The following is a 25,734-nucleotide window of genomic DNA, read 5'->3' on the forward strand; positions in this document are numbered from 1 at the left end:
ACATTAGTACAATCATACATTGGTACTATATATTGGTGATTATTAGTACAATCATACATTGGTACTATATATTGGTGACATGATACATTAGTACAATCATACATTGGTACTATATATTGTTGCCATGATCCATTGGTACTATATATTGGTGACATGATACATTAGTACAATCATACATTGGTATTATATATTGTTGCCATGATACATTAGTACAATCATACATTGGTACTATATATTGTTGCCATGATCCATTAGTACAATCATACATTGGTACTATATATTGTTGCCATGATCCATTAGTACAATCATACATTGGTACTATATATTGTTGCCATGATCCATTGGTACTATATATTGGTGACATGATACATTAGTACAATCATACATTGGTACTATATATTGTTGCCGTGATACATTGGTACTATATGTTGTTGCCATGATACATTGGTACTATAAATTGTTGCCATGATACATTAGCACAATCATACATTGGTACTATATATTGTTGCCATGATACATTGGTACTATAAATTGTTGCCATGATGCATTGGTACTATATATTGGTGCCATGATACATTAGTACAATCATACATTGGTACTAGATACACATGTACTGTGATATATTTTACTACACCTTGGTACTTTATATTGGTGCTATGTTACAATGATACAATGATACATTGATGTTATACATTGGTGATGGTATGTATAGAATAGTTTTTTGTGGGGAATGTTGTAACTTTTTATGCAGAATTAAATGAAAATGAAATTTAATAATACGAGAGATATAAACATATACGCTGAAGCTGTAACCAAAAATGTTTCTTTGACAGGACAGTAGAACAGATCATTAATTGCGTTGATGTCTGATGTCAAAATGATGTACTAAGCCATAATCTATCAAGACTATATTACCACAAGACAAGCACGTCCAGCATTCTCCAAGGCATCCGTCTTTGTTCCAGTAAAAGCGGTTTTTAACAAAGAATAGATTATCACTTCGCAATTGCATAAATCTGTTCTTCCAATGGGACTATTTCATGTATCATGTGATACCTGATAACGTTTGTGCGGGATTATTATTGGTATTGGTGATGAAATGACGTTAAAAGATAATAAACCGCTAACGTTATTTCAGAGTTACGTTCCATCCCCAGTGGAGATACTAGTCCCGCAGAAACGTTATCGTGTATCACGTGGTACGTACAGTTGTAGATCAGTTCTATAGTGCTTAAGGCCCAGTGGTATTAAACATATATTCTGCTTCACCTTAGAACAAAAACTTGACAAATGGTCCAGTCACCCATTCAGACCTATCAAGAGTTATTTCCCTTCGATGAAACAAATTAAGAGAAGTAACGTAAATCTGACATATAAGAAAATTCACCGATACCATGGCAATGGACACAAATTTAACCCAGAAAACATTCTGCCACACACATACATTTGGTAACTTGGTATAAGGTTCAGTGGCAATGACCAAGTATCACAAAACATGCTGAGATAATTGAAGATACTCTGTATTTCCACATCTCAAATCTGAATCACTCGCTCTTCTTCCACACCTCAAGCTTGGCAATAGGTCTAGTTGCAATCATCAGATAAAGGTCCTTGATTCTTGTGTATCGATTTCCTTTTGCCACAAAGGGGTTGACAGCTAGGACGACGGGTCGGTCAAGTCCCGAGTACCTGCGGACAGTGTCAATAACAACATGTCCTGTGACGTCATTATCCGAGGCACTACATATCCCAACATCGCCTACAACGGGCAGATTCACTGTCTTAGTGGTAGGGATGGGTTCCTTCTTCGGATCGTCATCATCGTATAAATGTCCTGTCTTTGAAATGATAACATTCAGAAGAGCAGGAATGTCTCCCTCTCTTGAAAACAAAATAGCTACATCTTCCAAGTTGTAGCCTTCTGATAGAATGTCATATAGGAAGTTTCCAATAGCTTGTTCATATTGTTCTTCGTTGGCTAATGAGACGTCTTTGTGAACAACTTCTTGACCCTCAAACTTATGAACAGTCGTGATTTTCTCAACAGCTGCTTTATAGTTTCCATCTTCTGAATACTTGGATGCAAATCTGGCGATATTATGTGAGTTTCTAATGATGTCCTTGAGGTCTACTTTTTCTTCTGGCTTGAATTGTTGCAGTATGAATTTCATATTGGTGCTGCCAGTTTGTCGGTACGTGTGTTCACCATAGAAAACCCAGATAATACAATCTCTTCTTCGTATTTTCTTCTCCCAAATATCTTTCCAAAGAAACTCAAACCATTTATTATCCCTTTTTCCTTTATTGGCACATATCAACTGAGCATCATCAACAATTATGTACTTGATCACCTCCTCATACGCCCTCCTTCGTGTTGCATCCTTAATGGCTCTCTCCAAGCCCGCAGGAGTAAGTGCTACACAACACTTCATCTTTCTAAAAAAAAAAAATATGAAAACAAAATGTTAACTATTCTTCGTATGAAATACAATATGTGACATTTTCAAAATTTAGGATAAATTAAGCTTAATATAGAATAAATTAAGCTTAATTTAGGATAAATAAGCATAATTTAGGATAACTTAAGCTTAATTTAAGATAAATTTCCGTTAAAACTCATTAAGATGACCTGATATACAGTACCTATTTTGAGAACAACTGAGTTTTCATATGAAATGTATTTAAAGCGTATACTACCTTAGCTAGCATGACTATATATATATCGCATTTATTCCCTCGAAAGTCTCAACACCATGAATAACAAAATTTGAATACCTCGAAAGTCTCAACAATGTCAATAGCAAAATTCCATTCCCTCGAAAGTTTCAACAATGTGAAAGCAAAAGTTCATTCCCTCGAAAGTTGAATAACAAAATTTCATTCCCTCGAAAGTCTCAACAATGTGAATAACAAAATTCCATTCCCTCGAAAGTTTCAACAATGTGAAAGCAAAAGTCCATTCCCTCGAAAGTCTCAACAATGTGAATAGCAAAATTCCATTCTCGAAAGTTGAATAACAAATTTTCATTCCCTCGAAAGTCTCAACAATGTAAATAACAAAATCTCATTCCCTCGAAAGTCTCAACAATGTGAATAACAAAATTCCCCATTCCCTCGAAAGTCTCAACAATGTGAATAGCACGTCGGACGCCGCGGTATCCCATAAGCTCATCTCGGTCATTCGGACCAACAATGTGAATAATAAAATTCCATTCTGTCAAAAGTCTCAACAATGTGATTTCCATTCTCTAGAAATTAGCTGTTGATTGCCTAAACTCATAATGAATTATTGTGCAAGATGTTCATTTGTTACATGAAAACCTGAAAGTGAAACCACAAATGTAAAGGCCTCAAAATTTAAAAATAAAATCTTACCTTACTTGACAGCAACTTGAAGCATGCTGAGTAAGAAATAGGATTTGATCGGCTGCAGCTCCTTTACTGACCAGTTTACGGACAAGTTGTTGTGCAATGACAGTCTTTCCAGACCCAGGAAATCCTATAATGCAACACAATTCCGTCAGTCGTTCATGACATATAAATCTAAAACAAAATCTGCTTGTTGAACTACGTTGAGAAATGATCATGGTATTTATACATTTTAGACAGGATATGGATCAAAGAAGTTATTTCAACGTTTATATTCCTGATAACACTGGATCCATACAAACGAAAGTCTTTATGATATGAATTACATATAGAAATAGATATGGGCCATAGACATAAATTATTATTAATTCCAACACTATGGACAAAAATAGTGCCGATTTTTATCAAGGCATTACGCCCCGCAATCAAAAATCAATACACACAATGCCAACATTCGTCATATGATAAAGATTAAACAAGAGAAAATACTAGAGGACAAAGGACACAAAAGACATTGTGATAATATTGAAAAACACAATAAATCCTTCGGCGATCGGAGGCCCACGGTGGAATCTAGACAGGATAGCCACATATCAAAAATGAATTGAAGACCTACTGTACAACCATTACATATTTAAAACAACAGAGGAAGTAAACAAAGATGAGTAGCCTTTCAATAGTTGATAACAAGTATCTTACCCATGTAGCCCTTGTAGTTCAATTTCATATCAATAAGTTTGTTGTTTATTTTTAAATTATTTAATTAATGTAATTGATGATATTTAACAAATATAGCAGTGTCACTTTGGAGTATCGAGATGCTCCACCGCCGACAGAGCATAACAATGTGTATCATTTCCTAATTCACATCTTCACAGACTTTTACTAAAATACGGATTAGAAAATACTGTTTCTGAACCTACTAGGATTACTTCGTCTTCTTCAAAATCATTAGATGTAATTATCACTAATAATACTAATTTAACGACTAATACCACTGTACATACTCCATCCTGCAGCGATCACTCTCCTATAAGTTCCGATATAAATTTTAAATCATTTAAAAAACATGCATACAAAAAGACTCTCTTATACTTTAATAATGCAGACTATGATGGGGCAAATGAATATCTTCTATTGATTGGGCTGTCGAACTACAAGGAAGTATTGATAATATGAATTCTATTTTAACTGATAAAATCCTAGCAGCTATTGACCTATTTGTACCTCATAAAACAGTAACTATCAGACCCAATGATAAAATTTGGATGACAAATGATATACGAGTAATGATACGTAGAAGAAATCGTCAACATTCTAAAGCCAAATTATATAACACTCCTGCCTCATGGAACAAATTTAGAACCATTCGGAATCAGGTTATTTCTTCAATCCGTGATGCAAAAGAAAAATATCTATCTAAACTTCAGTCCTCTTTAATTGATAAATCTATACCGCCTGGTAAATGGTGGCGAATAGCGAAGTCAGTTATGAATCTTAATAACAAAAATGAAACCGACGCTCCTCTGATTATTAATGGTGATCTAAAACTACATCCTATCGACAAAGCTGAATCATTCAATGAATATTTTACATCTATATCTGTTTCTAATAAGAATGTTGACGATTTACCTCCTGACAGTCCTCAGCCACAGCATACATTTTCAACTTTCGACATTACAGAACAAGACATAATTGATCAACTTCATCTTCTCAACACCAATAAACCTTCAGGCCCTGATACTATTCCTCCACAATTCATAAAGGGTGTCTCTCGATCAGTCAATTATAAAACCTCTTCATGTAATATTTAATAATTCTATATCATCTGGTATGCTTCCTGATGTATGGAAAAATGCCAATGTTACACCCATATATAAAGGTAAAGGTTTACGAAGTGATCCATCTAATTATATACCTATTTCTGTGACTCCTATTTTTAGCAAAATTTTGGAAAAAATTGTGTTTAAAAATCTTTTTAACTACCTTTCCAGATATAACATAATCTCCAAACATCAATCAGGATTTTTACCTAAAGATTCAACAACCTATCAACTATTAGCTATATATGACACAATTGTAAAACATTTGGATAATGGCAAAGAAGCGAGAATGATATTTTGTGATATAAGCAAAGCTTTTGATCGTGTCTGGCATGATGGTTTAATATATAAGCTTAAAAAATATGGAATCGAAGGTAATATGTTGACATGGTTTTCATCTTATTTGAAGAATAGGAGACAGAGAGTGGTCTTTGATGGATTCAAATCTACTTTTAAATCCATACAGGCGGGGGTACCACAGGGATCTGTCCTGGGACCATATCTCTTTCTATTGTATATTAATGATATTGGTGATGATATTTCTTCTAATGTTAAATTGTTTGCTGACGATACTTCCTTAATAAGTCTCATTGAAGGAAATAGACAGGAATCTGCCGAAATTCTTAATAATGATATGAGAAAAATATCTTTGTGGGCTGAAAAATGGGGTATACTTTTTAATCCAGATAAAACTGTATCTCTTCTTTTCTCAAGGCGAGTTGACTCCCAAAAATTAATTCCTGATTTATTTTTCAACAATACAAAAATTAATAATGTTACCAATCATAAGCACTTAGGGGTATATTTCAATTCAATGGCAAATTGGTCTACCCATATAAATTATATATATGAGAAGGCATACAAAAGAATAAACATACTCAGATAACTGAAATTCAAACTTGATAGAAAATCACTTCAAACTATTTATACTTCCTTTATTCGACCCATTCTCGAGTATTCTAATATAGTATGGTCTAATTGCAACCAATCTGAGTGTGATATTTTGGAGTCAATTCAGCTTGAAGCAGCACGCATTATAACTGGTGTAAGAAGGGGAACAAGTCACGCTATAATTTATAAAGAATCTGGCCTATTACCACTTAAGTATTAAACGAAGACATCTACATCGAAATATAACTTTTTTCAATATATTTAATAACAATTGCCCTTCTCATATTTATGAATTATTACAGCCCTCTTTAAATATTAGTGATAATTACAATTTCCGACATAACAGATTATTTAATGTTCCTGCAGCTAGAACCCAGTTATATAAAAACAGCTTTTTCCCGTCTATTATGACGGAGTGGAACGAACCGTCCTGTCCATTTCCTACAATGTCATCTGTTAGATCCATCAAAAATTTTACAGTAAAAACATATATCTTTGATAATAGAGCTCAATGTTCCGATATTTTCAAATATAATGGTGATCGTATGTCAAATATTTTATTATGTCAGTTGAGAAATTTTGCTAGTAACCTTAATACGGATCTCTTTAATTCCCATCTCAGTGACAGTCCACCCTGCCTGTGTGGATTTCAAAACGAAGATCGTGAACACTATTTTCTATACTGTCCTTTATACGTCAACCCTAGACGGCTCCTTTTTAACTCTATCTTGGAACTTGACAATGATATACCACTGACAACACAAACATTTTTGCAAGGCTCTGAAATACACGATATAAACATTAACAAAGCTATATTGGATAAAGTTCAGTGCTTTGTCAGAGATACCAATAGATTTCGCTGATTTTGTTGAATAGATTTCGTTGAATTCGTTGAATATCTTGTAAAATCATTTTTTTCTATTTGTAATGATATGAAGTAGGAGACATTTTGTATATGATGTTTATCAATATCTAGCTTGATGTTTTAGGAAATTGTCATCATTAAATAAATATAGCAATTAAGATTATTTATGTATATATCAATATTAATTTGTATCTACTGTTAATATGTAAGGAGAGGGCGTGTATAGGCATGTTGCCTGTTGCCCCATTCCAATTGTATGTAACATCTGACAATAAAATATTCTGAAATGAAATGTGTATCATTTGGATGATAATTTTGTGTGTGTAAACAGATGTCTAACTAACACAAAAATACATATAAAATAATTCGTTTTGCTTAAATTGTTGTTTGTGCTATCAGTACCTCATTACATATAGGGCATAGTGATATGGATTTTTTCGGGATGCAATCACATATTTTAAAGTATATTGAAGTACATAATATGTAAAATAAAAAACTAAAAATTTTCAAAGATAGTAATAGATTAAAGTCAGTAACTTTTGTTACTGAAAAAAATACTAATTTATCGGGACAATAGCATCTAACTGTATAAAAAAAACCTCGTAAGCTATCAAATCAATATATAGGGTCTGCTGCGTACCTTTTATCAACAAACAAGGACTTCTGTAAAAGCCATCCCAGATCAGGCCAAACTGCTGTTGCGTTGCGATATTAAGTAACTTTGTTCCTATCCGGTTGTGCAGTGGAGATGGAAATACACTGGCCATGATTGTCAGACATCTCAAAAGCATATACAACTTGGCCTGGTTCATCTGAACAAGAAGGTTGGTATGTCTTGCCCTACTGGCGATAATTCCGTCAATCTGTTGCTGTATAGATCTGGAACAGTTTACAACCCCAAACAGAATTGTAACAAACGGTTGACAGTGTTTAGACAGGTTGATCTTGATGAGTCTTGCCATTTCTCTGTTGTATTTCTGTACTGGTGACATTTGTTCATCATGTACATTTACAAGCGAGATGAAAATTGGCATTTGTCTCTCGGTGAGTACAAGGAAATCAGAGATCAGTCCTGGACAGCAATTTACACACTTGGACTTTTCTCTCAGAATACTGGCAAAGTTTTCTAGGATAGCCACACCCTCATCTCCAGCGAAAACTCTCTGTAGTGTATCTGTGAAGCCCTTCATTGAATCCCCATACTGCTTGTTCAGGTTGTCCAGCAATGCTTCAGGTGTGAAACGGAGACCTTTCTTAGCTGCAACAGAGACAAAACATTTTGGTTTTCGACAAAGCTACATCCAGTTTGTGGGCAATATAGAATGGTATATTAGAAACCAGGTTCGGGGATTAATAAACATAAAAACAGCTGTTATAGATAATAACAGCCAGAACTTTACTATCCGACGACAGCAGTGCTGATCCTAAAGTAATATGTCACTATATATTGAAACTTTAGAAAGTAAGCTTTGTCATTTTACATCCATTAAATCACTTCTTTGTTAAGTTTGTTACATATAAGAATAGTGAAAAATTATTTTGCTTTGTTATTGCTATTCAGTAAGTACGATAACCTCTTATCCGGATTCCTTGTATTATGGCGTAATTGAATGGCAATTAATACCTGGATATTCCGTAAACCTAGTTCCAGTGACATCCGGTGTAAACAAGTAACGCTGTACAAAACGTATAAACTTACTCTTGAAGATAGTCTGTTGGATCTCCTCTGCACTACCTGGTACCTCATACACTTGTTCAGGACCGCGGATTTTCAATTGCTGAAATTTTTCTGTAAGGCTGAGGTTGTCCTTACTCCAGTTCTCGCCTGAAAAATAAATAGCGGTTAAGTTCTAATGACATTAAATGGATCATTAACAAAAAGTGACAAATTGAACATCAACATGAACAGCATTTTACTATAAGAGGCCCATGGGTCTTCACACACCTCAGATCATTACATACACAATACAAAGTAGGTTACTGATAAAACCAAATCCATTTTCAAGACATTATAGATAATTTGAAGTTTTCAGTCTCACTGCGCATTAGTGAATGTCGTTTCAAGTCATTGTAATGACAATATAGATCAAGTTCACCATTAAAAAGGGGGATGTACAACACTGTATGCTGCTGTCAGACAGTTTCCATGTTAAAAGATTTCTAAGATATTAAACAACCTACACAGTTTCACTAAACTCAATAAATATCTACTCAACTTATAGTGTTCAAAAGACCGATTAGTATTAATTATTGCAAAGAACAATAACTCCTAAATAACTGTATGATGGTTATTATTTCCGAACATGTCCGAATTCGTACTAATAATAGCTAAGCCGTATACAAAGTTTTGTAAAGCTCAATAAATATTTACTTTTATTTATGGGCAATAGCTCTGTTAGTTACTTTAGAATAAGTCTGATTTTCAAACTCGTCAGAAATCTTTTCTGACATCAGTCTGCATCCAAATTTTCCTCAAAGGGAGAAGGAAAATATGGCATAAATTATTCTTCTACATGCCATACGATTCTTCTAAATAGTGATAAATCCCACGACATTATCAAATATTTTAATTGATACAATTGGAATTCCACATCATATAGCTATAAGATTAAGCATGATAGAAAGTAATCATGGAGACAAATACATGTGGGATTATTATATTAACCATGGTATCCTTGTTACGTATATATTAACCTTGGTATCCCTGTTACATATACACTAACCTTGGTATCCCTGTTACGTATACACTAACCTTGGTATCCCTGTTACGTATACACTAACCTTGGTATCCTTGTTACGTATACACTAACCTTGGTATCCCTGTTACGTATACACTAACCTTGGTGTCCCTGTCACGTATACACTAACCTTGGTATCCCTGTTACATATACACTAACCTTGGTATCCCTGTTACGTATACACTAACCTTGGTATCCCTGTTACGTATACACTAACCTTGGTACCTGTTTGGTATACACTAACCTTGTATTACGTATACACTAACCTTGGTATCCCTGTTACGTATACACTAACCTTGGTATCCCTGTTACGTATACACTAACCTTGGTATCCCTGTTACGTATACACTAACCTTGGTATCCCTGTTACGTATACACTAACCTTGGTATCCCTGTTACGTATACACTAACCTTGGTATCCTTGTTACGTATACACTAACCTTGGTATCCCTTGTTACGTATACACTAACCTTGGTATCCCTGTTACGTATACACTAACCTTGGTATCCCTGTTACGTATACACTAACCTTGGTATCCCTGTACGTATACACTAACCTTGGTATCCCTGTTACGTATACACTAACTGTATCTGTACGTATACACTAACCTGGTATCCTGTCGTATACACTAACCTTGGTATCCCTGTTACGTATACACTAACCTTGGTATCCCTGTTACGTATACACTAACCTTGGTATCCCTGTTACGTATACACTAACCTTGGTATCCCTGTTACGTATACACTAACCTTGGTATCCCTGTTACGTATACACTAACCTTGGTATCCCTGTTACGTATACACTAACCTTGGTATCCCTGTTACGTATACACTAACCTTGGTATCCCTGTTACGTATACACTAACCTTGGTATCCCTGTTACGTATACACTAACCTTGGTATCCCTGTTACGTATACACTAACCTTGGTATCCCTGTTACGTATACACTAACCTTGGTATCCCTGTTACGTATACACTAACCTTGGTATCCCTGTTACGTATACACTAACCTTGGTATCCCTGTTACGTATACACTAACCTTGGTATCCCTGTTACGTATACACTAACCTTGGTATCCTTGTTACGTATACACTAACCTTGGTATCCCTGTTACGTATACACTAACCTTGGTATCCCTGTTACGTATACACTAACCTTGGTATCCCTGTTACGTATACACTAACCTTGGTATCCCTGTTACGTATACACTAACCTTGGTATCCCTGTTACGTATACACTAACCTTGGTATCCCTGTTACGTATACACTAACCTTGGTATCCCTGTTACGTATACACTAACCTTGGTATCCCTGTTACGTATACACTAACCTTGGTATCCCTGTTACGTATACACTAACCTTGGTATCCTTGTTACGTATACACTAACCTTGGTATCCCTGTTACGTATACACTAACCTTGGTATCCTTGTTACGTATACACTAACCTTGGTATCCTGTACGTATACATACCTTGGTATCTGTTACGTATACACTAACCTTGGTATCCCTGTTACGTATACACTAACCTTGGTATCCTTGTTACGTATACACTAACCTTGGTATCCCTGTTACGTATACACTAACCTTGGTATCCTTGTTACGTATACACTAACCTTGGTATCCTTGTTACGTATACACTAACCTTGGTATCCCTGTTACGTATACACTAACCTTGGTATCCCTGTTACGTATACACTAACCTTGGTATCCCTGTTACGTATACACTAACCTTGGTATCCTTGTTACGTATACACTAACCTTGGTATCCCTGTTACGTATACACTAACCTTGGTATCCCTGTTACGTATACACTAACCTTGGTATCCCTGTTACGTATACACTAACCTTGGTATCCTTGTTACGTATACACTAACCTTGGTATCCCTTGTTACGTATACACTAACCTTGGTATCCCTGTTACGTATACACTAACCTTGGTATCCTTGTTACGTATACACTAACCTTGGTATCCCTGTTACGTATACACTAACCTTGGTATCCCTGTTACGTATACACTAACCTTGGTATCCCTGTTACGTATACACTAACCTTGGTATCCCTGTTACGTATACACTAACCTTGGTATCCCTGTTACGTATACACTAACCTTGGTATCCCTGTTACGTATACACTAACCTTGGTATCCCTGTTACGTATACACTAACCTTGGTATCCCTGACACGTATACACTAACCTTGGTATCCCTGTTACGTATACACTAACCTTGGTATCCCTGTTACGTATACACTAACCTTGGTATCCCTGTTACGTATACACTAACCTTGGTATCCCTGTTACGTATACACTAACCTTGGTATCCCTGTTACGTATACACTAACCTTGGTATCCCTGTTACGTATACACTAACCTTGGTATCCCTGTTACGTATACACTAACCTTGGTATCCTTGTTACGTATACACTAACCTTGGTATCCCTGTTACGTATACACTAACCTTGGTATCCCTGTTACGTATACACTAACCTTGGTATCCCTGTTACGTATACACTAACCTTGGTATCCCTGTTACGTATACACTAACCTTGGTTGGTATCCCTGTTACGTATACACTAACCTTGGTATCCCTGTTACGTATACACTAACCTTGGTATCCCTGTTACGTATACACTAACCTTGGTATCCTTGTTACGTATACACTAACCTTGGTATCCCTGTTACGTATACACTAACCTTGGTATCCCTGTTACGTATACACTAACCTTGGTATCCCTGTTACGTATACACTAACCTTGGTATCCCTGTTACGTATACACTAACCTTGGTATCCCTGTTACGTATACACTAACCTTGGTATCCCTGTTACGTATACACTAACCTTGGTATCCCTGTTACGTATACACTAACCTTGGTATCCCTGTTACGTATACACTAACCTTGGTATCCCTGTTACGTATACACTAACCTTGGTATCCCTGTTACGTATACACTAACCTTGGTATCCCTGTTACGTATACACTAACCTTGGTATCCCTGTTACGTATACACTAACCTTGGTATCCCTGTTACGTATACACTAACCTTGGTATCCCTGTTACGTATACACTAACCTTGGTATCCCTGTTACGTATACACTAACCTTGGTATCCTTGTTACGTATACACTAACCTTGGTATCCCTGTTACGTATACACTAACCTTGGTATCCTTGTTACGTATACACTAACCTTGGTATCCCTGTTACGTATACACTAACCTTGGTATCCCTGTTACGTATACACTAACCTTGGTATCCTTGTTACGTATACACTAACCTTGGTATCCCTGTTACGTATACACTAACCTTGGTATCCCTGTTACGTATACACTAACCTTGGTATCCCTGTTACGTATACACTAACCTTGGTATCCCTGTTACGTATACACTAACCTTGGTATCCCTGTTACGTATACACTAACCTTGGTATCCTTGTTACGTATACACTAACCTTGGTATCCTGTTACGTATACACTAACCTTGGTATCCCTGTTACGTATACACTAACCTTGGTATCCCTGTTACTTACGTATACACTAACCTTGGTATCCCTGTTACGTATACACTAACCTTGGTATCTTGTTACGTATACACTAACCTTGGTATCCCTGTTACGTATACACTAACCTTGGTATCCCTGTTACGTATACACTAACCTTGGTATCCTTGTTACGTATACACTAACCTTGGTATCCCTGTTACGTATACACTAACCTTGGTATTTCCTGTTACGTATACACTAACCTTGGTATCCCTGTTACGTATACACTAACCTTGGTATCCCTGTTACGTATACACTAACCTTGGTATCCCTGTTACGTATACACTAACCTTGGTATCCCTGTTACGTATACACTAACCTTGGTATCCCTGTTACGTATACACTAACCTTGGTATCCCTGTTACGTATACACTAACCTTGGTATCCCTGTTACGTATACACTAACCTTGGTATCCCTGTATACTGTATACACTAACCTTGGTATCCCTGTTACGTATACACTAACCTTGGTATCCCTGTTACGTATACACTAACCTTGGTATCCCTGTTACGTATACACTAACCTTGGTATCCCTGTTACGTATACACTAACCTTGGTATCCCTGTTACGTATACACTAACCTTGGTATCCCTGTTACGTATACACTAACCTTGGTATCCCTGTTAGTTACGTATATACACTAACCTTGGTATCCCTGTTACGTATACACTAACCTTGGTATCCCTGTTACGTATACACTAACCTTGGTATCCCTGTTACGTATACACTAACCTTGGTATCCCTGTTACGTATACACTAACCTTGGTATCCCTGTTACGTATACACTAACCTTGGTATCCCTGTTACGTATACACTAACCTTGGTATCCTTGTTACGTATACACTAACCTTGGTATCCCTGTTACGTATACACTAACCTTGGTATCCCTGTTACGTATACACTAACCTTGGTATCCCTGTTACGTATACACTAACCTTGGTATCCCTGTTACGTATACACTAACCTTGGTATCCCTGTTACGTATACACTAACCTTGGTATCCCTGTTACGTATACACTAACCTTGGTATCCCTGTTACGTATACACTAACCTTGGTATCCCTGTTACGTATACACTAACCTTGGTATCCCTGTTACGTATACACTAACCTTGGTATCCCTGTTACGTATACACTAACCTTGGTATCCCTGTTACGTATACACTAACCTTGGTATCCCTGTAGTATCACACCTGTATCTGTTACGTATACACTAACCTTGGTATCCCTGTTACGTATACACTAACCTTGGTATCCCTTGTTACGTATACACTAACCTTGGTATCCCTGTTACGTATACACTAACCTTGGTATCCTTGTTACGTATACACTAACCTTGGTATCCCTGTTACGTATACACTAACCTTGGTATCCTTGTTACGTATACACTAACCTTGGTATCCTTGTTACGTATACACTAACCTTGGTATCCCTGTTACGTATACACTAACCTTGGTATCCCTGTTACGTATACACTAACCTTGGTATCCCTGTTACGTATACACTAACCTTGGTATCCCTGTTACGTATACACTAACCTTGGTATCCCTGTTACGTATACACTAACCTTGGTATCCCTGTTACGTATACACTAACCTTGGTATCCCTGTTACGTATACACTAACCTTGGTATCCCTGTTACGTATACACTAACCTTGGTATCCCTGTTACGTATACACTAACCTTGGTATCCCTGTTACGTATACACTAACCTTGGTATCCCTGTTACGTATACACTAACCTTGGTATCCCTGTTACGTATACACTAACCTTGGTATCCCTGTTACGTATACACTAACCTTGGTATCCCTGTTACGTATACACTAACCTTGGTATCCCTGTTACGTATACACTAACCTTGGTATCCCTGTTACGTATACACTAACCTTGGTATCCCTGTTACGTATACACTAACCTTGGTATCCCTGTTACGTATACACTAACCTTGGTATCCCTGTTACGTATACACTAACCTTGGTATCCCTGTTACGTATACACTAACCTTGGTATCCCTGTTACGTATACACTAACCTTGGTATCCCTGTTACGTATACACTAACCTTGGTATCCCTGTTACGTATACACTAACCTTGGTATCCCTGTTACGTATACACTAACCTTGGTATCCCTGTTACGTATACACTAACCTTGGTATCCCTGTTACGTATACACTAACCTTGGTATCCCTGTTACGTATACACTAACCTTGGTATCCCTGTTACGTATACACTAACCTTGGTATCCCTGTTACGTATACACTAACCTTGGTATCCCTGTTACGTATACACTAACCTTGGTATCCCTGTTACGTATACACTAACCTTGGTATCCCTGTTACGTATACACTAACTTTTGTATCCCTGTTACGTATACACTAACCTTGGTATCCCTGTTACGTATACACTAACCTTGGTATCCCTGTTACGTATACACTAACCTTGGTATCCCTGTTACGTATACACTAACCTTGGTATCCCTGTTACGTATACACTAACCTTGGTATCCCTGTTACGTATACACTAACCTTGGTATCCTTGTTACGTATACACTAACCTTGGTATCCCTGTTACGTATACACTAACCTTGGTATCCCTGTTACGTATACACTAACCTTGGTATCCCTGTTACGTATACACTAACCTTGGTATCCTTGTTACGTATACACTAACCTTGGTATCCCTGTTACGTATACACTAACCTTGGTATCCCTGTCACGTATACACTAACCTTGGTATCCCTGTTACGTATACACTAACCTTGGTATCCCTGTTACGTATACACTAACCTTGGTATCCCTGTTACGTATACACTAACCTTGGTATCCTTGTTACGTATACACTAACCTTGGTATCCCTGTTACGTATACACTAACCTTGGTATCCCTGTTACGTATACACTAACCTTGGTATCCCTGTTACGTATACACTAACCTTGGTATCCCTGTTACGTATACACTAACCTTGGTATCCCTGTTACGTATACACTAACCTTGGTATCCCTGTTACGTATACACTAACCTTGGTATCCCTGTTACGTATACACTAACCTTGGTATCCCTGTTACGTATACACTACTTGTACTACGTATACACTAACCTTGGTATCCCTGTTACGTATACACTAACCTTGGTATCCTTGTTACGTATACACTAACCTTGGTATCCCTGTTACGTATACACTAACCTTGGTATCCCTGTTACGTATACACTAACCTTGGTATCCCTGTTACGTATACACTAACCTTGGTATCCCTGTTACGTATACACTAACCTTGGTATCCCTGTTACGTATACACTAACCTTGGTATCCCTTGTTACGTATACACTAACCTTGGTATCCCTGTTACGTATACACTAACCTTGGTATCCCTGTTACGTATACACTAACCTTGGTATCCCTGTTACGTATACACTAACCTGTTGTATACTGGTATCCTGTCACGTATACACTAACCTTGGTATCCCTGTTACGTATACACTAACCTTGGTATCCCTGTTACGTATACACTAACCTTGGTATCCCTGTTACGTATACACTAACCTTGGTATCCCTGTTACGTATACACTAACCTTGGTATCCCTGTTACGTATACACTAACCTTGGTATCCCTGTTACGTATACACTAACCTTGGTATCCTTGTTACGTATACACTAACCTTGGTATCCCTGTCACGTATACACTAACCTTGGTATCCCTGTTACGTATACACTAACCTTGGTATCCCTGTTACGTATACACTAACCTTGGTATCCCTGTTACGTATACACTAACCTTGGTATCCCTGTTACGTATACACTAACCTTGGTATCCCTGTTACGTATACACTAACCTTGGTATCCCTGTTACGTATACACTAACCTTGGTATCCCTGTTACGTATACACTAACCTTGGTATCCCTGTTACGTATACACTAACCTTGGTATCCCTGTTACGTATACACTAACCTTGGTATCCCTGTTACGTATACACTAACCTTGGTATCCCTGTTACGTATACACTAACCTTGGTATCCCTGTTACGTATACACTAACCTTGGTATCCTTGTTACGTATACACTAACCTTGGTATCCTTGTTACGTATACACTAACCTTGGTATCCTTGTTACGTATACACTAACCTTGGTATCCTTGTTACGTATACACTAACCTTGGTATCCCTGTTACGTATACACTAACCTTGGTATCCCTGTTACGTATACACTAACCTTGGTATCCCTTGTTACGTATACACTAACCTTGGTATCCCTGTTACGTATACACTAACCTTGGTATCCCTGTTACTTATACACTAACCTTGGTATCCCTGTTACGTATACACTAACCTTGGTATCCCTGTTACGTATACACTAACCTTGGTATCCTTGTTACGTATACACTAACCTTGGTATCCCTGTTACGTATACACTAACCTTGGTATCCTTGTTACGTATACACTAACCTTGGTATCCCTGTTACGTATACACTAACCTTGGTATCCTTGTTACGTATACACTAACCTTGGTATCCCTGTTACGTATACACTAACCTTGGTATCCCTGTTACGTATACACTAACCTTGGTATCCCTGTTACGTATACACTAACCTTGGTATCCCTGTTACGTATACACTAACCTTGGTATCCCTGTTACGTATACACTAACCTTGGTATCCCTGTTACGTATACACTAACCTTGGTATCCCTGTTACGTATACACTAACCTTGGTATCCTTGTTACGTATACACTAACCTTGGTATCGCTGTTACGTATACACTAACCTTGGTATCCCTGTTACGTATACACTAATCTTGGTATCCCTGTTACGTATACACTAACCTTGGTATCCCTGTTACGTATACACTAACCTTGGTATCCCTGTTACGTATACACTAACCTTGGTATCCCTGTTACGTATACACTAACCTTGGTATCCTTGTTACGTATACACTAACCTTGGTATCCCTGTTACGTATACACTAACCTTGGTATCCTTGTTACGTATACACTAACCTTGGTATCCCTGTTACGTATACACTAACCTTGGTATCCTTGTTACGTATACACTAACCTTGGTATCCCTGTTACGTATACACTAACCTTGGTATCCTTGTTACGTATACACTAACCTTGGTATCCTTGTTACGTATACACTAACCTTGGTATCCCTGTTACGTATACACTAACCTTGGTATCCTTGTTACGTATACACTAACCTTGGTATCTGTTACGTATACACTAACCTTGGTATCCCTGTTTACGTATACACTAACCTTGGTATCCCTGTTACGTATACACTAACCTTGGTATCCCTGTTACGTATACACTAACCTTGGTATCCTTGTTACGTATACACTAACCTTGGTATCCTTGTTACGTATACACTAACCTTGGTATCCTTGTTACGTATACACTAACCTTGGTATCTTGTTACGTATACACTAACCTTGGTATCCTGTTACGTATACACTAACCTTGGTATCTGTACGTCATAACTTGTTCCTGTTACGTATACACTAACCTTGGTATCCTTGTTACGTATACACTAACCTTGGTATCCTTGTTACGTATACACTAACCTTGGTATCTTGTTACGTATACACTAACCTTGGTATCCTTGTTACGTATACACTAACCTTGGTATCCTTGTTACGTATACACTAACCTTGGTATCCTTGTTACGTATACACTAACCTTGGTATCCCTGTTACGTATACACTAACCTTGGTATCCCTGTTACGTATACACTACTTGGTACTGTACGTAACACTAACCTTGGTATCCCTGTTACGTATACACTAACCTTGGTATCCCTGTTACGTATACACTAACCTTGGTATCCCTGTTACGTATACACTAACCTTGGTATCCCTGTTACGTATACACTAACCTTGGTTCCTGTGTTACATAACTGTATCCTGTTACGTATACACTAACCTTGGTATCCCTGTTACGTATACACTAACCTTGGTATCCCTGTTACGTATACACTAACCTTGGTATCCCTGTTACGTATACACTAACCTTGGTATCCCTGTTACGTATACACTAACCTTGGTATCCCTTGTTACGTATACACTAACCTTGGTATCCCTGTTACGTATACACTAACCTTGGTATCCCTGTTACGTATACACTAACCTTGGTATCCTGTTACGTATACACTAACCTTGGTATCCCTGTTACGTATACACTAACCTTGGTATCCTTGTTACGTATACACTAACCTTGGTATCCCTTGTTACGTATACACTAACCTTGGTATCCCTGTTACGTATACACTAACCTTGGTATCCCTGTTACGTATACACTAACCTTGGTATCCCTGTTACGTATACACTAACCTTGGTATCCCTGTTACGTATACACTAACCTTGGTATCCCTTGTTACGTATACACTAACCTTGGTATCCCTGTTACGTATACACTAACCTTGGTATCCTGTTACGTATACACTAACCTTGGTATCCCTGTTACGTATACACTAACCTTGGTATCCCTGTTACGTATACACTAACCTTGGTATCCTTGTTACGTATACACTAACCTTGGTATCCCTGTTACGTATACACTAACCTTGGTATCCCTGTTACGTATACACTAACCTTGGTATCCCTGTTACGTATACACTAACCTTGGTATCCCTTGGTATCCCTGTTACGTATACACTAACCTTGGTATCCCTGTTACGTATACACTAACCTTGGTATCCCTGTTAGGTATACACTAACCTTGGTATCCTTGTTACGTATACACTAACCTTGGTATCCCTGTCACGTATACACTGACTTTGGTATCCCTGTTATGTATACACTAACCTTGGTATCCCTGTTACGTATACACTAACCTTGGTATCCTTGTTACGTATACACTAACCTGAGTTTCCTTGTTACGTATACACAAACATTGGTATCCCTGTTACGTCAACAATCGACCATAACCGCTGGTCGAAATTCAACAAAATTTGACTGGTAGCATCCTTATGGGCTTCTAACTGAAAATTGTACAAACGATGGGGCTGACCTCTTGGGGGCCAGAGGGGCGGGGCCAAAAGGAGTCAATTTGACTACTTCCATATAAACGACTTCTTCTCTGAAATTAAGCATGGGATAGCACCAATAATGCAATGGTAGCATCCTTATAGGGTGGGGATTCAAAATTGTACAAATTATAGGGCTGACACCCTTGGGGCCTGAAGGTCGGGATCAAAAGAGATCATTTTGGCTATTTCCATATAAACGACTTCTTCTCTGAAACTATGTATTGGATAGCACTCATAATGCAATTGTAGTATCCTTATAGGGTGGGGATTCAAAATTGTACAAATGATGGAGCTGACCACTGGGGGCCTGAGGGGCGGGGTCAAACGGGCTCAAAAGGGGTCAATTTGGCTATTTCCATATAAATGACTTCTTCTCTGAAACTAAGCATAGGATAGCACCCATATTTATTATGATAATGCAATGGTAACAACCTTTTAGGGTGGGGATTCAAAATTGTAAAAATGATAGGGCTAACCCTTGGGGCAATAGGCGCGGGCCAAAAAGGTTAATTAGGCAACTATTTTCATATAAATTGCTTCCTCTCTGAAACTATGTATTTGATAGCATATTCGTATCTATAGCATTATTATATGGTTGGGATTCACAATCACCCTAAACAAATCGTGGGGTCAATTTGTCTTTGTGATTTTTGAATCACTAATTACTAAATACAGAATTACTCAAAAAAATAATCAGGTGAGCGATACAGGCCGTCTGGGCCCCTTGTTACGTATACACTAACTTTGGTATCCTTTCATCATTATCGGTATCCACTCTTCTGTAGTATACTCTTTCTTCTCTCCTTCAGCGTCAAGATATGGAGGTTTGGGGTCTGAAGAAAACACACATCCATGGAACTTGGCTACAGAAACTTCCACTACTTTTTTGGTAGTGGAAGTGTCCACTACTTTTCTGGTAGTGGAAGTGTCAGGTTCAATGTTATGAAAACGTACATCATAGTAACGACGTATTTCATCAGGTTTGGCCTGTTCTCCATTATGTCGTATCCATAACATCATATTGCAGATTTCAAACTTGATTTTCTCTCTAATTCTTTTTTCTACATCTATATCACACAAAATTCCACAAACAACTGGTGTTTTTGTTACACTTGGTGATTCTTTGTTTCGGTTTGAAGATTTATTCTTTCTTTCTAAAATTCCAAAATATATGCTTCCTCCATTTTCATTCTGAGAAAATGCTGAAAAGTATTCTCTGATATCTTTACAAATCGTACTGATGAGTTTCTCTCCTGTCTTTGTATAGGCCTTTAACTGGACATTAGTGTCTTCATGTAGATGGACACATTCTTTTCCAAGTCGTAATTCTCCATACGTCTCGTCACAGTGTACATGTTTCACACTTGGTTCGTACTTCTCTGGTTTTGTTATCAACAGACGTCGTTTGATTTCATCAGTCCTCACTTCCTTAATATTATGCCCTGTTGCAGTAAAAACCTTGGACTTTTGCGGAAACGTAAGCTGTCGGCCATCCTTGATGTAATAGATTAACCACTTTCCCTGACCGTTCCACCATTTTGCTTGATACCAACTCTCGAAATCTCCCATTTCTCCTTGCTGCATGGCCATAAGTTGCAGTTCACCCTCTACCATTTGATAAAAGCGATCTTTATACAGAGGATCATTGCTTTTATCGAGTCCACCATAATTCTGATTTTCTATGATAATGACACCACCTCCTGAATTCCTCAGTTTAACCACATTAGAGAAAAAATCTGTGACTTTGGATTCTTCCTTTTCTTTTTCATCCTGATCAATGTCTTTGTTTTGGATTGGGAATTTCATCCTTAATACATTATCTGCAAACATGTCATCTGTTGGATCCTCTGGTGCGCTTGTGACGTCAGCTGTGACGTCAGACATTGCCTCCGAATACTCATCGTCACTTGAGTCCTGTGGAACCTGTGAGCTGTCACTTGAGTCATGTGGGACTTGTGAGCTGTCACTTGAGTCCTGTGGGACCTGTAAGCTGTCACTTGAGTCCTGTGGGACATGTGAGCTGTACAAGGTGTCCACGCCTTCACTATCAGAACCTCTATCTTGTGTACTTAAATGGATTCTTTTCTTCGCCAACGGTTCTGAAGATACAAACAATGAGTAAAAAGAATTACATCGAACAATTCTTGAAAACAATGTGGAACAAGAACAATTAAACAATTTTTCTCTATCAAAAACAGTAGTAGACGAATAAGTATTTTTCTTCTGTTACAAAAGTAACTTACTTTACACCATCACCACCATTCAAAAGTTTGAGCTTCTAATTTTACTTTAAGACAGAAATATTAAAAATAAATATTTGCATCCCGAAAATATTCTGTGGCACAATGTCTCATATGGAATGAAGTGCTGACTGCGCATTTACCAAAGCCAAAATAAATTCTTTCATATTATTTTTTGTGTTAATTAGACATATATATACACGATTAAACACCAATTATTGTTCAAATGGTTGGTATCGTTTTATGCTAGGAAAATAAAACAAGTGGACTACTAACTCAGAGTCTTTATTCTGTAAAATTCTCATCAACCAAATGACAACGCACCGTAACCCGGCCATAAATTTGGTCGACATTTACGGAGTGGACAAAGCTTGAATTGACTCGACGGAAGAACAAAAGTTTCCGCTCGATGACATAATTTCATCGGCACTTTAAATTTGCGACGCCGCGGAATTTAAAGAAACATTAAAATCAGACATTCCGTGATAAAAAAGGATCCGTCAAAGAAAAAACTTACGCTCAAAATGTTGTGGCTTTTCCCTCTTGGTGCCTTTCAAATGTCTATTATCCATCTTGTCAAGCTCTTATTTCTGAAAACAAAATTAAAAAGTACATAGAAAACACTTTCATGGGATACGTAGTTGCTTAGACTTGATCAATAACAATAACTTGCATGGTTCAGAAAAAAATACTAGACATGTGCCGTATTTCTTATACGAATTAAAAAGAGCTTTTTAAAAATATTTATTCACACAAAAATGTACTAACATTTTGAAAATTACAATTCTTACAATGCATAGGCTTTAATTTTACAAGTACAAATCAGAGTTGAAAATGATTTTGTCATTCAATAGTATATCAGGTCAATACTATTTCGTTTACACGTAGTAATTTTTCTAAAAGTGTTAATTGTATTTAATGTTTATTTATCTAATTCAAACAACTATATACATGTAAGTGTATTAAAATTATTCTTAAAATTTATTTTTGGAAATCTGAACGAAATTGTCCCAAAACTAAAGAAAAAGAGACATATTGTTTTAAATCTGAATTATACCTGGACAATTTATACTGTTCTATTATACACCAGGGTTATCTCATTGCATTATAATATATTAAACTCAAAAGATGCACTTAAGCTTATTTCTGTTGGTAAGTTTTGTTCTTCTTTCTTTTGACAGTTTTCTTTTTTTCTGTTATTTTGTAGGTATCTTTCATTCAAATGATTAGACCTAGACTCTATAGGTTTGGTATTTTGACTGTTCCCACAAACGATACGTATGCAGTACTGTCACTCACGTACAACTAGACAACTGCTACCACGCACAGTTACACACGTGTACATGTGCGTTTTAGAGGCCTGCTGTAGATTACAAATACATGTACATCTTGCTGTTATTATAACTAACTACTTCTAAATCTAGCCGTACCTTCATAGCTATTAACACAATAATGTAGTTTTCGTATCCAATTAGAAAAGATATAATATATAATGGCACTTTCTGTTTTGGAATCATTCTGCTTCTTCACACATGTACAATGCACATATTGCGTTACAAACATGTAACATATACTTATATAACATACTTGATTACAATGTACGTATGATGCAAGGCTATAGTGATATTAACACCATTTCATGATATCAGGATACTGTACCTACTTGTTTTGAGGAATAAAGACCGATGATCATCCTATTCGGTACACGTTCACCAGACTTGAGACTAGACATCCATCGCTTAACTCGGTCATGGCTACAAAACAGGAGATTACGTAATATGGCAGTCTGTTGAGGAGGTGACTGAGGACACTACATAGTGTGTGCAGTAATCGATGCATGCTACTATAGCACGTGGAATCAAGCGTCAACAGTACTAGTATCGACACCAATTCAGTTTGTGATACCAATTTAGGAGGTTAATTTTTTAGTGTATTGGTAACAATTATATTAAGCATCGTCCGATACCCGGCTGGGAATCAAGCGGCAATCACATCGCCCGACATTCGGCCGAGCCTGGTACAATTCCAACTATCCTTAGAAATTCGTTGTCCATTAGATACGCGGGCGATATTCATACGATGTCCTGTGAATAGGCCGGTTATCGCCCGTCCATCATATGATAATCGGCCGATTAGCATTAGATATGTTTGGTCGATAGTCACTGCCTCGTCGCCCCCCCCCCCCCAAAAAAAAAAAACCCAAAAAAACTATGGAAACAGACGCCGTACGATTACCGCATCGTCATTTTTAAGTAAATAATGTCGGAGTCGGACAATTTTTTTACCGGTTTTGTCCGATGTGGGAAAATGGCCAAAAACCAGCGGTGTACTCCCGATTACCCCCTATCTCCAGATACCGGCCGATCATTGTGACCAAAGCATTAATTCTGATGACATTATACAGTACATGGTGTAGGGAGTTGTCAAGGGACGAAGATGATTTATATACATTTGTACAGTTTTGTGAGAATCCCGCACACCAACCCCACCCGGTCTAGTTAATTCACTAATCAATGCTGAAATCCGAGGGTGAAATATTATTTCTCAGTTCATCTACAGTTTTTTATACCATCTGGAAATTTTAAATCCTCTTAATGTCTTAGGAGCTTTATGGAGAAAAAAAACTGTCTAGGGAACTCAGGGGTCTGAGAACTATATAAATCTGTATCTGTGTACCAGAGTGTCCATATTTTGGTTTAAACGGCGAAACTTGACGTAGACCATTAGACCTCTATAGTGATCTTTTGGCACTGTGATATAAACTGTAACTTGTTCTCAGAACCCTCTGTTTGAAACATGTTTTGCGTCTTTTTCTTTTCAATCGCGTTGATTGCAATATCTAAAGACCCTGTCTACAGCACATTTCTTTACGTTCTCCAAATATATTTAATAAAGTAGAACTCTAACAATTAGGTTTAGTTCTTGAGTTATCTAGCTGATATATTGAAAGGAAACGGTCTGAAATGTAAATGCGATTACTCGTTTCTTAAATTCGATCACTCCATCAACAAGTTTTTGATTTATGTGCCATATTGGGTCAGTATTACTAAATTCAGCAGTATGTATGCATGTACAATAGAGGCGTCTGTCTATCTACATGATATACAAAATGTAAAATAAAAAAAATGTGTCTAGGTCTGGTAAAGATAACAACAATAATTGAACTGAATTACCGTTACTTACCATAACCACCCCTTTCCCACTACCATTTTCTGAGTGCTATAAAAATGTATATATATAAATGTATTATGACAA

General features: G+C 37.3%; 1 protein-coding gene across 1 annotated transcript; it reads right to left on the bottom strand.

Moving 5' to 3' along the window:
* Positions 1-63: 63 nt before the first annotated feature.
* Positions 64-24,654, bottom strand: LOC138304947 (schlafen family member 8-like). The gene is made up of 7 exons (XM_069245368.1): positions 24,143-24,654; positions 22,997-23,069; positions 20,983-22,338; positions 8,648-8,773; positions 7,589-8,206; positions 3,376-3,499; positions 64-2,436 (listed from the first exon to the last, which is right to left on the bottom strand). Exons 2-7 carry the CDS (start codon positions 23,049-23,051, stop codon positions 1,545-1,547), a joined length of 3,171 nt encoding a protein of 1,056 aa, XP_069101469.1. The 5' UTR covers positions 23,052-23,069; positions 24,143-24,654; the 3' UTR covers positions 64-1,544.
* Between the last annotated feature and the right edge of the window lie 1,080 nt (positions 24,655-25,734).

Source organism: Argopecten irradians, chromosome 12 (assembly GCF_041381155.1).
Source record: "Argopecten irradians isolate NY chromosome 12, Ai_NY, whole genome shotgun sequence".
In the NCBI taxonomy this organism is placed as follows: Eukaryota; Metazoa; Mollusca; class Bivalvia; order Pectinida; family Pectinidae; genus Argopecten; species Argopecten irradians.

What these genes read in the sequence shown, in the direction of transcription:
- LOC138304947 (XM_069245368.1), bottom strand. Translation starts at nt 23,051, where the DNA reads ATGGATAATAGACATTTGAAAGGCACCAAGAGGGAAAAGCCACAACAT. An exon ending in AAAGCCACAACATTTTGAGC is followed by an intron (nt 22,339 to 22,996) that starts GTAAGTTTTTTC and finishes TTGTATCTTCAG; the next exon opens with AACCGTTGGCGAAGAAAAGA. An exon ending in TCCTTGTTTGTTGATAAAAG is followed by an intron (nt 3,500 to 7,588) that starts GTACGCAGCAGA and finishes GTTGCATTATAG; the next exon opens with GATTTCCTGGGTCTGGAAAG.